Source organism: Olea europaea, unplaced genomic scaffold, assembly GCF_002742605.1.
Source record: "Olea europaea var. sylvestris unplaced genomic scaffold, O_europaea_v1 scaffold1500, whole genome shotgun sequence".
In the NCBI taxonomy this organism is placed as follows: Eukaryota; Viridiplantae; Streptophyta; class Magnoliopsida; order Lamiales; family Oleaceae; genus Olea; species Olea europaea.
Window position 1 is genome coordinate 48,507 of NW_019232571.1, and position 14,522 is coordinate 63,028.

General features: G+C 35.0%; 3 protein-coding genes across 3 annotated transcripts; 1 reads left to right on the top strand and 2 right to left on the bottom strand.

Annotated features, from left to right (window-relative positions):
* Positions 1-5,236: 5,236 nt before the first annotated feature.
* LOC111376389 lies at positions 5,237-8,050 on the top strand. The gene is made up of 5 exons (XM_022999349.1): positions 5,237-5,646; positions 5,741-5,814; positions 6,655-6,790; positions 6,895-7,179; positions 7,502-8,050. Exons 1-5 carry the CDS (start codon positions 5,518-5,520, stop codon positions 7,772-7,774), a joined length of 897 nt encoding a protein of 298 aa, XP_022855117.1. The 5' UTR covers positions 5,237-5,517; the 3' UTR covers positions 7,775-8,050.
* A 1,320-nt stretch (positions 8,051-9,370) lies between these two features.
* LOC111376405 (MDIS1-interacting receptor like kinase 2-like) lies at positions 9,371-12,139 on the bottom strand (the record flags this gene model as incomplete). The annotated part of the gene is made up of 2 exons (XM_022999368.1): positions 9,371-9,852; positions 10,096-12,139. Coding segments are annotated over 2 exons (2,343 nt in total), but the record flags the coding sequence as incomplete, so codon positions are not given.
* A 3-nt stretch (positions 12,140-12,142) lies between these two features.
* On the bottom strand, positions 12,143-12,877 carry LOC111376406 (probable leucine-rich repeat receptor-like protein kinase At1g35710). The gene has a single exon (XM_022999369.1). It carries the CDS (start codon positions 12,875-12,877, stop codon positions 12,143-12,145), a length of 735 nt encoding a protein of 244 aa, XP_022855137.1.
* Between the last annotated feature and the right edge of the window lie 1,645 nt (positions 12,878-14,522).

Here is a 14,522-nt window from a genome sequence, read left to right on the forward strand (position 1 = left end):
TGATATTTTTTTTTTATAGAAAATATTTTCCTACTTTTAATCACGTATTCATATTCTTCTTAAAAATAAGGAAAATGTTTTCTTTAGGGGGAGGATGTTTTTATTTTCTAGATAATTCATTCATTCTTTCTCTCTCAGCTGTCCCTCCATCTTATCTACCTACCAATACAAAATTGATAACTATAATGTTTTTTAGGTGAAAAATAAAATCAATCAAATACATTTAATTCACAATTTCTAGACAAATGATTTCTAGACAATTCATTCGCCTAGAATTTATTTTATTTCCATGTAAATTTTAGGCTCGCAATCAAACACATCCTATATGATTTTTATATTTATTTGTAAAAAGACTACTTTATCTTAAAAGTAAGGTATTTTGGCCAAATATTTCAGTTTATTCATATGCAAGTTTTTTAAGCTGCACCAAACAATTTTTAAAAGAGTAATTTCATTATTATCGTACCTACGTAGTGCACTTCACCTTTCTAAAATTCGATTTAAGTAATCATTAGTGCCACGCTACTATTATTTATGTAAAAGGAGCAGAATTGGTGACTTCTTACCAACTTTGATATCGAATTGTATTTGACTAACAGTCGAATGTTGATAAACTACAAGATTATTAACTAACAAGCTTTTATGATCCATTGATTAGGATACTTCATTATTTAACTATTAACTAATAACGATAAAATTTTCATGAAAATAATGTTAAATAAAGGGGATTGAACCTTGAAAAGATGAAATAATTGTACCTTTTTTTAAGGATCTCTAAGGTAATAGTTTTGGTGTGTTTCCCAAGTTAGGTTGAAATGCCAAATAGGTTGGTGTCATTATAACCACATGTCATGTTTGTTCTATTCTCTGCCAATGCCACATTTTACCAATTCTTTTACCTGCAAAACTCCATCTTGCTTGTTGCATAATCATGAAACCAAGATATTGGATCCACATGGAGCAATCGATTGAGGTGTCCTGGAGAAAATCCCTACTTAAAATGTTCGAATATTTCAACAAAACATGAAATAAAAGGGACGTAATAAATAACTCATGTTCAAGAAGACGAGATAAATTATCACTTGGCTTAATTGGCGAGAGAATGAGTGGAAGCCTATAAAGGTAAGATCGCGATAAGAGGACGTAAGACTGAATTTAGGAGGATGAGCTCATGTTGTATAGATGAGATCGAGTTTGTGTTGGGATGTTGATGTTGAGTCTCTTTTTATTTTTTAATATTGTATTAATTATTTGAAGTGACTTGATAGTCTGACAAATATTAATGGTTTGTTTGAGCCTCATTTTTATGAGTATATATTTTGTAATAGTGATTTTTTGAAGAATATATAGTTAAAAAGGAGAAAAAGGTTTTGGGTTTATGAGGCCTATGCACGGCAACTAGTGAGATATGGGCCCACAAGAGCCGATTAAGCTACCACTGTCACTCCTATTTGAGGCCTTCGAAATGACCCAAAGCCATGATTGGGGCCGATCGTACTACAGTTGCGGAGTCCTATATTAGCTTATATTTCAAAGGTTATTAAGCATAAGTCGTGATATATCTAATGCAATCACAAAAACTTTTCATTCTTATTTGTATTTTTCACAAAATCCAACCTACACATAATAGTACAACTAAACTTGGGGGACTCTGTTACACCACAATTTCACATGGTGTACACGTTGCGAGTCATGGCCATAAGAGTTGATTAAGCAATTGACATTATTTTTTGAGGCCTTTGAACCGATCCAGAGCCATATGTCGAACCAACTACACTATAGTTGCAAAGTTCTACAAGCGACTATATGGTACAATTCATTTCAAGCACAGACCCACTAATTATTACAAATTGATTGAACATGGATTAAGCCTCCGTTTGTTTCCCATTAAAATGAAAAGTATGACCGTTATTCATCACATCAAACCGTCATATTTGACTTTTTATCTCTTGTGTGGAGTTCATAACGACTATAATTTTCATTCTCATTTTTACATTAATGTGTACCAAATGGGACCTTAAATATTTCACCTACACTGGTTTGCAAATGAACTATGTAAATGGAGAAATATTTGGATAGACGGCCTTGCATCTTGACATTGTGTCTTGTCCCGGAGTACAAGTAACATATTAAGGTGCCATCTATCTTCCAAGATACAATATTTCTATATATCAGTATAATACTGTAATATCATTGTCTACTGGATCAAAGTTCGATTGGAATAACAACACATATTTCAATTTCAGGAAATTTAGAAAATAATTGAGATGTAATTTTTGGGTAGGATGAAGAAATCAATCTGGATTGACCCAAATTGTTTATAAACTTTTCAACTGCATATTTTACTATTTATTTATTTATTTATTTTTTATCAAAGTATACTAAAGTTTTTATAACAAACCCTTCATATTTTAATTTTCCACTCTTTTGGACAAGTGCATGATTTCATATATCAGTGGAGCAGGTAGATGCAATATTTAGAAAAGAGGGCTTTGTGCCCTCAGGACATATCTCCCAGTGGCAAAGGGGAGGGCGGATAAGGCTCAGCGCGGCAGTGTGCAGAGTTCGATTCCCCGCAAGGTGGAATTGACTTTGTTGTAAGCGGGAGTTACCATATGGGTTAACAGCCTTAGCCTATCCATGTGCTCTCCATCCTGGCTCCTGGGAGGCACATCCTGCGATTTACCTCCTCCACGATGGCCCAGGACAGGATCGGTGGAGCTCCTTAAGGTTGGGGTTCAACCTTTAGAAAAGGGGGCTTTGTGTAATTTGAAAATTGAATTAACTCATTTACAGTAGCCCAGAAGCAAGCCCGGGTCATTTTTGTGTCTCGTGGGCCGTGGGTTTAACTTCACCTTTACATCAGGTACCGTATGAGGAAGGCTCGGTCGCGTAGCGTAAGGAACCGTTAATACTTCTCCAGGACGTAAATGCCCTTTCACAGCACAGCTGCCTGGCTTTTCTTTATTAGGCCGCCAAGTATTTATTTATTTGCATAAGAGTCTTCGATTTTATGTTAAAGCAAAAAATTCTGCTTTGTTAGTTTCAATTAAATTTAATTAATTCTTTTTTGAAACCAAAGTTTAATAATTCAGGTTCTTGGATTAAAAGTCAAACAAATTCTTGAATTTACCTGGGTAAACTTTGTTTGAAATAGAATTGATGATTGATTTTGATCCGATTTGATTCATTAGTGTCTTCTTGATCAAATTATTATTATTATTATTTTAGAAGTGAACCGTGTTCACCCCTATCAAGCTCAAGAATTAAAATTTGAATCCTTTATGTATCTTATTATGTTCTCCAGGTCCCCATTTTTTTGAAAACTCAATTTTTAAAAATTCTTTTTTCAACTATACATTCTCAAATAAAATAATATTACACATAAATAGAAAATTTCTTCTTAATTTTTAACCACATAATCTCCAAAAATCACTATTCAACAATACATTTTTCTCTCAAAATGGAACTCAAACAAGAGCTAGAACTAGGGGTGTAAGCGATTCGATTTTACTGGTTTTTGAACGGTTTGAAAAAAAACTCAAACCAAAATCTAACGGTTTGGTCCGATTTTAAACCGTCGGTTTCGCCATATATTTTTTTGCCCGTCTACTTTTATGTTATTAATTTATTGAATTTAATATATATTTATATTTCATTAGTAATGAATTTAAAACAAACTAAGCCCTTATTTGAACCAAATTTTTGGGACAAAAAGATGAAAATTTGGACCATTATTCCACAAGTCCAGTCGCCTTTGTTATCTGCTATTTCATGTGTCGGACCCAACTTCCTCTTCAATAGTAAATTTTCTCATTATGATGATATGAAAAATATGGCTCAAACAGGGGCTAAATATATTTACTATAAATTTAAATATCAACTAAATCAAAGTGAAATCACAATAAACTAAAACATAGTTTTTTTCGTTTTTGTTCATCTTTTTTAGGCTAATGACGATACAATAATATTACAATACAAGTCTACTAAATTAGATATAAGGTCCAAAAAACATAATTATGTTCAACAAGATCTCGTGATTATCATATCTGAAAAAAAGAATACTGATTAAGCAAAGAGAATAACCAACCACAATAATAAAGCAATTGTTTATAATATCTAAACATAATAATTACACAAATTTACGTTTGTATGATGTTACGAAACATATTTAATTTCAGATTCTTACTTTAGTTTGCTCCAAAAAATTATTGAACTGAAACTTTATTTGTAGCAAATATTATCACCGAAGGTTTAGGACCTCTTTGTCTCAAATTTGGTATAATGGACTTCAATTCAACTTTGAAGAGGTGTGAAAAATCTGAAAAAGAAGTGTGGTGCCGGTGGCTCAAAACTGTATTAGGTGTCGACTGTAGTTCATCTAAATTTTGAAGAGGAAAAAGGCTTTTGATAGTTTATGTTAGTCTTGAAATTATTAAATATATATTAGGATTATTCGATAATAATAATAATAATAATAATAATAATAATAATAATAATAATAATAATAATAATAATAATAATAATATATCTGTATTAGAAAATTAGAATTGACAAAAATACTCACAAATAACAAAATTATTGAATTTTACATATTTGAATGAATTTTCAAAAAATTTCATTTTTTCATTTTTTTATTTTTATATATATTTTTCGCCTGCCCGGTTCAATTTTAAACCGCAATTTAAATCTTAAATCTAAACCCAACTATTTTGACCGGTTTGGTTTGGGTCAAAATTATTTCGTTAATCGGGTTCACGTAGCACCAAACCGACGATTTCTAAAATGCGATTTCGATTCGATTTTGCGATTTTTGCTTACAGCCCTAGCTAGAACTGATTTTTGAAAGGACTTTGCTACATGTACATAGGGGGATACATAAGGGTGTCCATAATGAATACTCGGCATTTCTCTATTGGAAGGAGCTCCTGACCCACCGACGTCCCCTCCAATAGGGGGTGTCGGGTGTCCATAATGGACACCCTTATGTACCCCCTATGTACAATAAGATTAATCCTTTTTGAAAATTATCGTCTCCTTATTTTTGTAGTCAAAATAAATTACTTTTAAGGATTGAAAATAGCAAAAATTACGATAAAAACATAAATTCAAAAGAAGCTGCAGGGGTTATGGGCATATATCATGGGTATTATAGGAATACTAATGTGGGCTTACTCTGCCAGGGCCACGTGCCTGTCGAGCCAGTGCACATGCTCCCGTATAAACAGAGCGGAATAAAAGTTCAAAAGAATTCAATCCAAGTCTGACTATTGGGTACTCGCTACTGTCACTCGGCTACTGTAAGAGTTTCTCTCTCTAGCTCCCAACAAACGTTATTGAAAAAAAACCCAGAAAAAATCTCGAGGAGCACAGAGGAAATCGGTCATCGTGATATCTATTCATCGCACTCAGATCTCGAGGTTTAGAACAAGAAGACGAAAAATAAACTGATTCGATTCAGTTCAGCAAAAAGACAGAGCATTTTGATTTTGATTTTTGGGAAAAATAAATTTTGAAATGGAGAAGAACACGCCGGTGAGGAAACCTCACACATCAACGGCAGATCTGCTGACCTGGTCTGAGAATCCTCCGGAATATTCGCCCTCGACGGCCTCTGCCTCCCGTTCATCCGCCCGTTCCCACCAGGTGAAGTTAAATCCATTTCACGGAATTATTTATCTTGCTTCTTTTATTCTTAAATTTAGATGTTTTTGCTTAATTTTGAAATAATGAATTACAGCCATCCGATGGCATCAGAAAGGTGGTGTTTGGAGGTCAGGTTACGGATGAAGAAGTCGAGAGCTTGAATAAAAGGTTAAAGATCTAGCTCAATTTGTGTATTGAATTTACTTGTTATTTCTCAATCTTCAATCTTCATTTTTTTTAATTTTTTTTTTCAAACTGATTTTATGACTCTAATTCGAGCAATAAATGCTATGGTACAAAGAATTTTTTCGCTATTGTTTTGTTGTAAATCTTTGGATGAATTATTATCATATTCACGGTTTTCTCATTTATTATTTCGTTTATAAATTTATTCATGTTTCTCATTTTTGGATTAATTTATTATTATATTCAAAGTTTTTGTCAATGATTGTTCAATTGGCCTTGTTGTTTAGTCAAGAAGTTACTGAATTAGTGAGATCTCTATATACCTCTGTGTTTCTAATATTCTCATTTTGAAAACCTTTTATTGCCATTTCATATCTTACCTAAGTTCTTCAAGTATTGAATTCGATTGACACTCTTGAATTTATGGAATTTAATTCTTTCATCATATCATAAGATTGAACCGGGAGAACCAACATTATTAGCATAAATGAAGAATATTGTAGCATGTAGTTAAATTCTTGATTGATAACAAAAATTAGCTATTCTTGATTGAATCAGACATTATTGGTCTTGATGGTACCACGGGAGCAGATAACGAGTCCATTTCACCTCTTTTCAAACATTTTATATGTTTTAATATGGTTATTGTTATTGTTATCTCAAGATTAAACGCTAATGAGATGAAAAAGCAGTACTTTTTTCTTTTTCATGCAAGCACGGTATAGCTCTTTTATCATTTTCAATTTTATTGGTTCTATCTATCCGTTTTGTACCACTTTCTGTTAAAATTGCTGAAAACTTTTAGTGTTTGGGCCATTCCAGGAAACCATGTTCCGACTATAAAATGAAGGAAATGACTGGCAGTGGCATATTCAAATCCAAGGGTGAAAATGGAGCATCTGAATCTGAGGATACTGAGCAGAACTCGGTGAACAAAACTGGATTACGAATGTACCAGGTATTTGTTTGATATTTTCTGGTTAAGCTAAATCTTGTTATACAATTCTATATGATGAGTTTGGTACATTTATTACCTACCTTTGATGGTTGAATTGTTAATAGCAAGCATTGGCGGGAATCAGTCACATTTCTTTTGGTGAAGAAGAAACAGTTTCTCCCAAGAAGCCAACTAGTCTGCCTGAAGTGGCAAAGCAGCGGGAGTTAAGTGGAAATTTGGAAAGTGAGTCCGAGGCAATGTTGAAGAAACAAATTTCCGACGGCAAAATGAAGGAGCTCAGTGGGCATGATATTTTTGCTCCGCCACCTGAAATTCAACCTCGCACCTTGTCTGCTCGCGCTTTGGCATTACGAGAAAGCGTTACTATTGGAGAACCTGCATCTGTCAATGTAGGCAAATATGCTCATGCTGTGAATGTTGTCATTACGATAGCTCTGATAGCTCTCACTTTTCCTCGTTTCTCAACCTAGAAAATAAAAGGAAAAGCTTATATAATATTTGATGAAAATTGTCATTGGAAAGGTAAAATTGAGAACAGGTTCCGTTAAAGTTTAAGATCGAATGAGTTCAGCCACAAATTGGACGATGTCTTATTTTAATTAATTGTGTATATATCCTTTTTGGTATTGTTGATCCACGTCTTCGTTTTTATGGAATTTGAGACTCTTCATTTTTCTAATTGGTTCTCAATTTTTTTCCCCTCATTTGTAGGGTGCTGGAGGCCTGAATAATGGTGCTTTGAGTGAGGAACCAGTTGTCAAGACAGCAAAGAAGATTCCTAACCAGAAATTTGCTGAGCTTTCGGGCAACAATATTTTCAAGGGAGATACACCACCTGCATCTGCTGAGAAGCCTCTGAGTTCTGCTAAATTGCGAGAAATGAGTGGCAGTAATATATTTGCCGATGGGAAAGCTGAATCTCGGGACTACCTAGGTGGGGTCCGCAAGCCCCCGGGTGGTGAGAGCAGCATTGCTCTGGTGTAACTTGTTAGGTCTAACTCAACTGTTCATTTACCTGTGTCTATCTTATTTAGATGGGATTTGTTTTCTTATTATACATTGTCATCATCCTTTGGCTCTTCTTTGATCTTATTTAGAAGGGATTTGTTTCAATACGATTTGTCCCTTGTGTGGTGGGTTTTGGTATGTTTTAGGGTTGATTAACATGTTGATCAGTGTTATGAAGAGTTGGCTAATTGGATTGTATTTACTGTTCTTTGTTCATGTTAATGAAGTGATTGGCTCTACTGAATTTGGTTAGTTCATTTTGTTTATTTTACTTTAAATATCTTCGACAGTCTCACTAGCTGTTTTAAACTCCTTAGACTCGATGACATTACTGAAAGTTATCTGTTTTTTTTTTAGTCCTCTGTTTGATTTGTTTAAGGGACTTGGAAGTAAGCATTTGTTTACTCATATAGTTTGTGTCCATGCGAAGTATTTGCACATGAACTTGTTCTAATGTGATCCAAGTTACACCAATACTGTAGCTGCATTTTAGGATTCTTGAACGTAGTTTTGAAGGAAGAAAGTGGTGGATGTAGAACCTAAAAACTTGTAAACCAGAGCGCCTCCAAATCCATTTCTTAAGCTATAATCACGGGTCGGTGTCTTGTCACCTCACTTTCAAAGGGTTAACCTGCATTTACTACAACTTTACTGTTTTAGTTTTTGCATTACCTTGTTTATGTCTATTCCGAATTCATTTTTGTATTGATTTGGCGTCGTCTTGACCTGTGCATTGCTCCTTGTCAACAAAATCCTAATGATGTCATCATCATCGTAAGCCTTCTTCGAAAATTTCTCGTGCAGTAGTTTAGCGTCTGATTTTAATAGAGTCAAGTTTACGTTGTCTCCCCCGTTCCGATATGAGCTAACTAGGGGAACCAAAAGTTGAAATAATCAACAATATGATAAATATAACTGAATCCAAATTACAAAACACACTCGTCGCCTTTTATTTAAGTAACTTTTCAATTTATTGAATCCAAACTAACATCTTACCTAATATTTATTTTCCAAGTGCATGTTTGATACACAGTAGGGAGGATGGAACTGTAAAATGAACAAGATTTAACTTCTCTTTCTTCGATAATGTTGTCGAACACTACTCTTCCACCTAACCAAATATAATCTAGTTGTACTCCCGTGGTAATTCTCGATTTATGGTTTTGCACCCACCGATCATGTCTAAACAATATTAATGCCATTACATTCGTCGAGCTCTCAACCATGCTAATAAACTAAAGGATAGATTTTAGATAAATAAAACAACTTCTTTGGAAATAATTATATCAACTCTTCATTTGATTTATATTATTCGGTAAACTCATGTTCGTATAAATGTTGAGAGAAGAACGTGATGAAGATATTGAAAGTAGCTTATTTCATGGACCAGCTTTACTAGGAAGACTGATCAAGAAAGCGCTCTAGGCCAAGTGTATAAATAATATTTGTTGGAGATGCACGTCGCACTTATTTGTGAAGGGAAAAAGGAAAAACTAGAGCTTCACATCCTACAAAATTTTTTGACGCTGAAGCAACTATCAAATGGTATGAAATTATACATTGAATCTTGTACATAAATCAATATTAACCATTCCCGATACAATTTCCATCATATTATGCTCGTGACATTATCAAAGTGTGCGAAACGAAGTATTCAAAGCACAATAGTAAACTAAAAAAAAAAACAAAACTATATAAAAACTAGTGGCATTATTGGGAAACCTTCTAGCAATTCAAGTTTAACTTGACTAGATTTTACCGTGGATGCACCAGCACATCAGAAACATATTGCATGGTGGGCCTTAAATGTGGATCTGAGTGCAGGCATTTAGTTGCAAGTTCAATAATGAACATCAGAATCTCCTCTTCTTCTCGAGTGGGATAGAAAATGCGCGGATCCAAGAAATCTTTCAATTGTAAAGCACAATGATGCGATGGAGGTGTTACATATTCGATGTAATCACAGGGATGCTTTCCTTTGATCACTTCCAATGCTAACACTCCAAAGCTATACACATCAGACTTTTCAGTGACCTTCATCGTGTATGCAAACTCTGTCCAAAAAGCAGCGAATGAATACAATGAAGTCACATATCTATGTTCTTGAAAGGAATGCAAGAAAAAGAAATAGGAAAATGCTACTTGTATAAATTTTTTTAATAGATGGGGTTACATGTGCTGAGCTGGTAAGATTTCACGGATGAATTTAACTTTGTTGTTTGTACAAAAAGGTGCAAAATCTTGCCAAGTCAGCATTCTGTAAGCCAAGTGGTAAACCAGCACGAAAGGAATATTACCTGGAGCAATGTAGCCATATGTTCCTGCAAGAGCGCTCCAATTTGATGAATCGCATTTCAGAAACTTAGCAGTGCCAAAATCAGAAATATGCGCCTTGTACTGTGAATCGAGCAAAATGTTTTTGCTCGATATGTCTCGATGAACAATTGGAGGAGAACAACTATGATGCATGTAAGACAAAGCATGAGCCACGCCTTTCACGATATTTACCCTTTTAGGCCAATTCAATGTTTCAGCTTCTTCATCTATGCTTAGAATTCTGGCCAAACTACCTCTGTCAAGGTATTCATAAACCAAAAACGAGTGTCGAGCATTTGAGCAGAAACCATAAAGTTTCACAATGTTTCGGTGCCTGATTTCTGTCAAAGATTTTATTTCATTCAGGAAAGCTCTATGGTTTGCCATTTCAGACGTGGAATGAAGCCTTTTCACTGCTACTGTCACCACTTCAGGCAAGGAATGAAGTCTTTTTACTGCTCTTGTGTTTTCTAACGGAAGCTGTGCCCTGTAAACCCTTCCACAACTTCCCTCCCCAATGCAAAATTCCGTGTCAAATTCATCTGTGGCCTCTAAGATGTCTTTATACACGAGTCTTCCATTGGATATAGAAAGAAAATCATCATGCACTTCCATTGAATTCCTCTTTCTGTGTTTATACACAATGAAGACCCCGATGAATGCAAATTGAAGTAAAGGAACACCAAGAAGAGGGATTGCAATGATGAAAATGAGTTTGTTGTTATTCCCTGTCTTGTGGTTTTTGCTTTTGCATTGTAGTAGTCCGGCAATATTTCCACACAATCCTTTATTCCCTCGTAGTTGATTGATGGAGAAGTTCTGATAGGATTTTCCAGCATGAACTGGACCCTCCAACTCATTATAGGTTAAATCGATCTCCACAGGGCCATGCATTTCCTGAAAACTATCAGGAATCGGTCCAAAGAGGTGATTTTGGGAGAGGTTTAACCGTTCCAGGCTTGGCATCTTTCCTAATTCAAATGGTATTTTTCCAGTGAGTGAATTATTACTCAAATCCAACTCGGACAGATGAGTTAACGTACCAAACTGAACAGGGATTCTCTGACTTAGATAGTTGTTGCTCAAATTCAAGTGATACAATATCTTGGAGTCTGCTAAATTTCTTGGTATTTGATCTGCCAATCTGTTTCTAGAAAGGTCGAGGTACATCAACTCTGACAGTGATCCCAATTCTTCAGGTATATCTCCAGATAGTTGGTTGTAATTCAGGCGAAGATTCATAAGTAAACTTAACTTCCCAATTTCCTTTGGAATCCCCCCATATAACTGGTTTAAAGAAAGATCGAGTACAAGTATTTGACTTAAATTTCCAAATTCTGGAGGAATGTTTCCTGAAAGTTTGTTCTTTGCAATTCTCAGAATTGCTAGTTGTTTGCTACTACACCAATTGCTGGAGAGTTCACCATAGAATTTATTGTCACTTAGATCCATGAACGTCAAATTTGGATAGACACCGAATTCTTCCGACAGATTCCCAGAAAACTGGTTGTGATCAAATTGGGCTGTGGTCAAATTGGAACAAGTTTTCAAGCTTTTAGGGATTGGACCTGAAAGTCTATTGTTATCCACAGTAAAATGTTGTATTAACCTACCACCACATGACTCTGGCAAATGACCAGAAAACTGATTTTCATCCATTTCCAAGACGACAAGTTTCTTCAGTTTTCCTAGTTCACTTGGAATGGGACCGGAAAGTTGGTTCTGACGAAGGAACAAATATTCTAAATTACTCAGGTCACCTAATGAAGCAGGGATGGATCCAGTTAGATTATTTTCGCTCAATTCTAGTTCACCGAGAGATTTCAAATTCCCCAACTCTGGTGGGATAGGACCAGAAAGGTTATTAGCGTAGAGGTGCAGAATGGTTAGACCCGTAGCTTTGCCTAAAGAGGCTGGGATCAAACCTGTGAGATTATTATTGTTTAAACTCAGGGTTTCAAGTGACTTTAGCTTCCCCAACTCAGGAGGGATCGGACCAGAAAGTTTATTTTTGAAAAGATTCAAAATTTACAGTTGATTCAAGTTCCCTAGAGTGGGAGGTATGGGCCCTGTCAGCATGTTGGTGTCCATGTAAACCTCTAGAAGATTGGAGAGATTTCCCATTTCAGGGGGTATAAATCCAGAAAGAGAATTATTATAAAGATACAAAAAGGTCAAGTTTTTCAAATTGCCAAAAGAAACAGGAATTGGACCATCAAGTTTGTTACTGTACAATGCAAGCTCACTTAAAGACACTAGTTGTCCTATTTCGGAAGGAATCGAGCCATTAAGTTGATTTTCAACCAAATGAAGAGTTCGAAGACCAGTTATTCGGCCTATTTCTGATGGGATGGTTCCTGTAAGCTGATTTGTGGATATATCAAGATAGACGAGTTTTGAGAGTTTACCTATTTGAGGTGGAATGGAGCCAAAAAGTCGGTTGATGCATAAATCGATAAAAGCAGGATATGGGAGAGACGAGAATGGAAACTTATAGAGGGTGGCATAAATACTTGCATTTGTGAGGTTCAGCTTGTTGACACTTCCGTCAATGCTGCAAAAAACTCCAAACCAATTGCAAGGACTACCACTTGCTTTTGGATGAGTCCACGAAGTTAGAATGGAATTGTTCTCATTTTTGAAAGTGGCTTTCCATTTCAGTAAAGCATTTGCTTCTGCAAAAGAAGCAGAAGCAGGTTTAAGACAAACAAAGAAGAGAAAAGGCAGAAACAAGAAAAATGTAAAAATGGGGTACTTCAACATGGTTATTAAACTGGGATTTCGTTTGTGCTTGGATTAATTTTGATGATATGAAACTGTAATTTATAGATGCAAAATTGGAAATAAAATCTACGTATGTAATGGGGTAGAATTTCAAGTCCACTCCCTAAGTACATTCTTGCTGGAAGACAGCATTCTATTACCAAAGACTTTTGAAGTGTTAAGGACCTCTGAAGTCATTGTCTGTCTTTAATGGGCAGAGAAAAAAAAACTGCAAATCCAGGTCTTTATCGGTTATTTTTGTCAAAATTGCCAGCAACTCATTTATTTAGCTACTTCATATTGGTTTATAGTTCTCACCATTTCCTGCAAGCTCAAAAGTTAACAGAACCCCGGCCAAATAATTATTACCAATTTATTTTATTTTTAACTCCTAACCTTCTTTGGAGGAGATAGAATTCAAGTGTGGTCAATGTCTATATGACAAAAAAAAAAAGAAAAAAAGAAAAAAAGAAACTGTGATTAGAAATGGTTGAAAAATCTAGGAAAAATTGCAGCAAAAGCCTTAAACATTTGAGACATTAGCAGACTTTCCCTAAACCTTTCCAAACGCTGCAGATGAGACCCCTTTGGACGGTTTCCATCAAAAATTCTGTTAGTTGACCGAAATTTTGGACTTTGACCACATTTTAATTAATTATACAAAATGGTAACTTTATATTTTTCACTTTAAAAAACTTAAATAAAAAAAAAAAGAATAATAAAACAAAATAAAAAGGAAAAAGACTTCTTCTCCTTCACCCCCAACCCCTAACAATGTCGGTCTCTCTCTCTGACACACCCCACCCCGTGTAACACTACTGGACCTAGACGTGGCATGCACCGATGATAGATACTAACTAAAAGTCGAACCCACTATCAAGGCTATTACAAGTATAATATATCACTTTTTATATATCATTTTGCTAACAGAATTTCGACATTATCTACCGTGTAAACAGGATTAACCAACTTGTGATCAATTTCACACAAATCCCAAACAATAACACAATACAATAAAGATAAGTCGAAACCTCAACTTTTACCAAGAAATAAAATGAAATGTATATATGGATACAAAATATATAGTGAGCCCCATAACTATCTACGAGTGATGCAAAATCACATCTAGGCATGAACATGCGTCCCAAAACACTGACTACATGTTCTATGAAATGAGTCATACTAACAAACTCTGTCATGTGTCTGACTTCAAAATCAAGGCTCAACTCCAAAAAATGCACAGATACTCAACTGCTGCTTGATAAGGAAAAATGTGGAAAAATATATGAGTTAATAGTTCAGTGAGTGGAGAAGTTCAAAATAAATATATTTTTTCATTTATATATTTTTATTGAAAATCAAATTCATATCATTTGATAATTCACAAGCTACCATCATGTAATTATAGCCAAAAAGTGAAATATTCACATAAGGTCATTAAATATCATCACATCAAACGTGCTAAAAATTCACAAAAAATGCACTCTCTGACTGAAATATGTAACTTGCCCCTCGGACTAAGAACTTTTGCCATGGGCCTTTGGCTCCCTCCGAGAACGAAAGTTGGTCTCAAAGATCTCTCATAATCAATTCTAGAATACGGTCAAGACCCCTCAGTGAACTATATGTACATGGTCCAGACCCC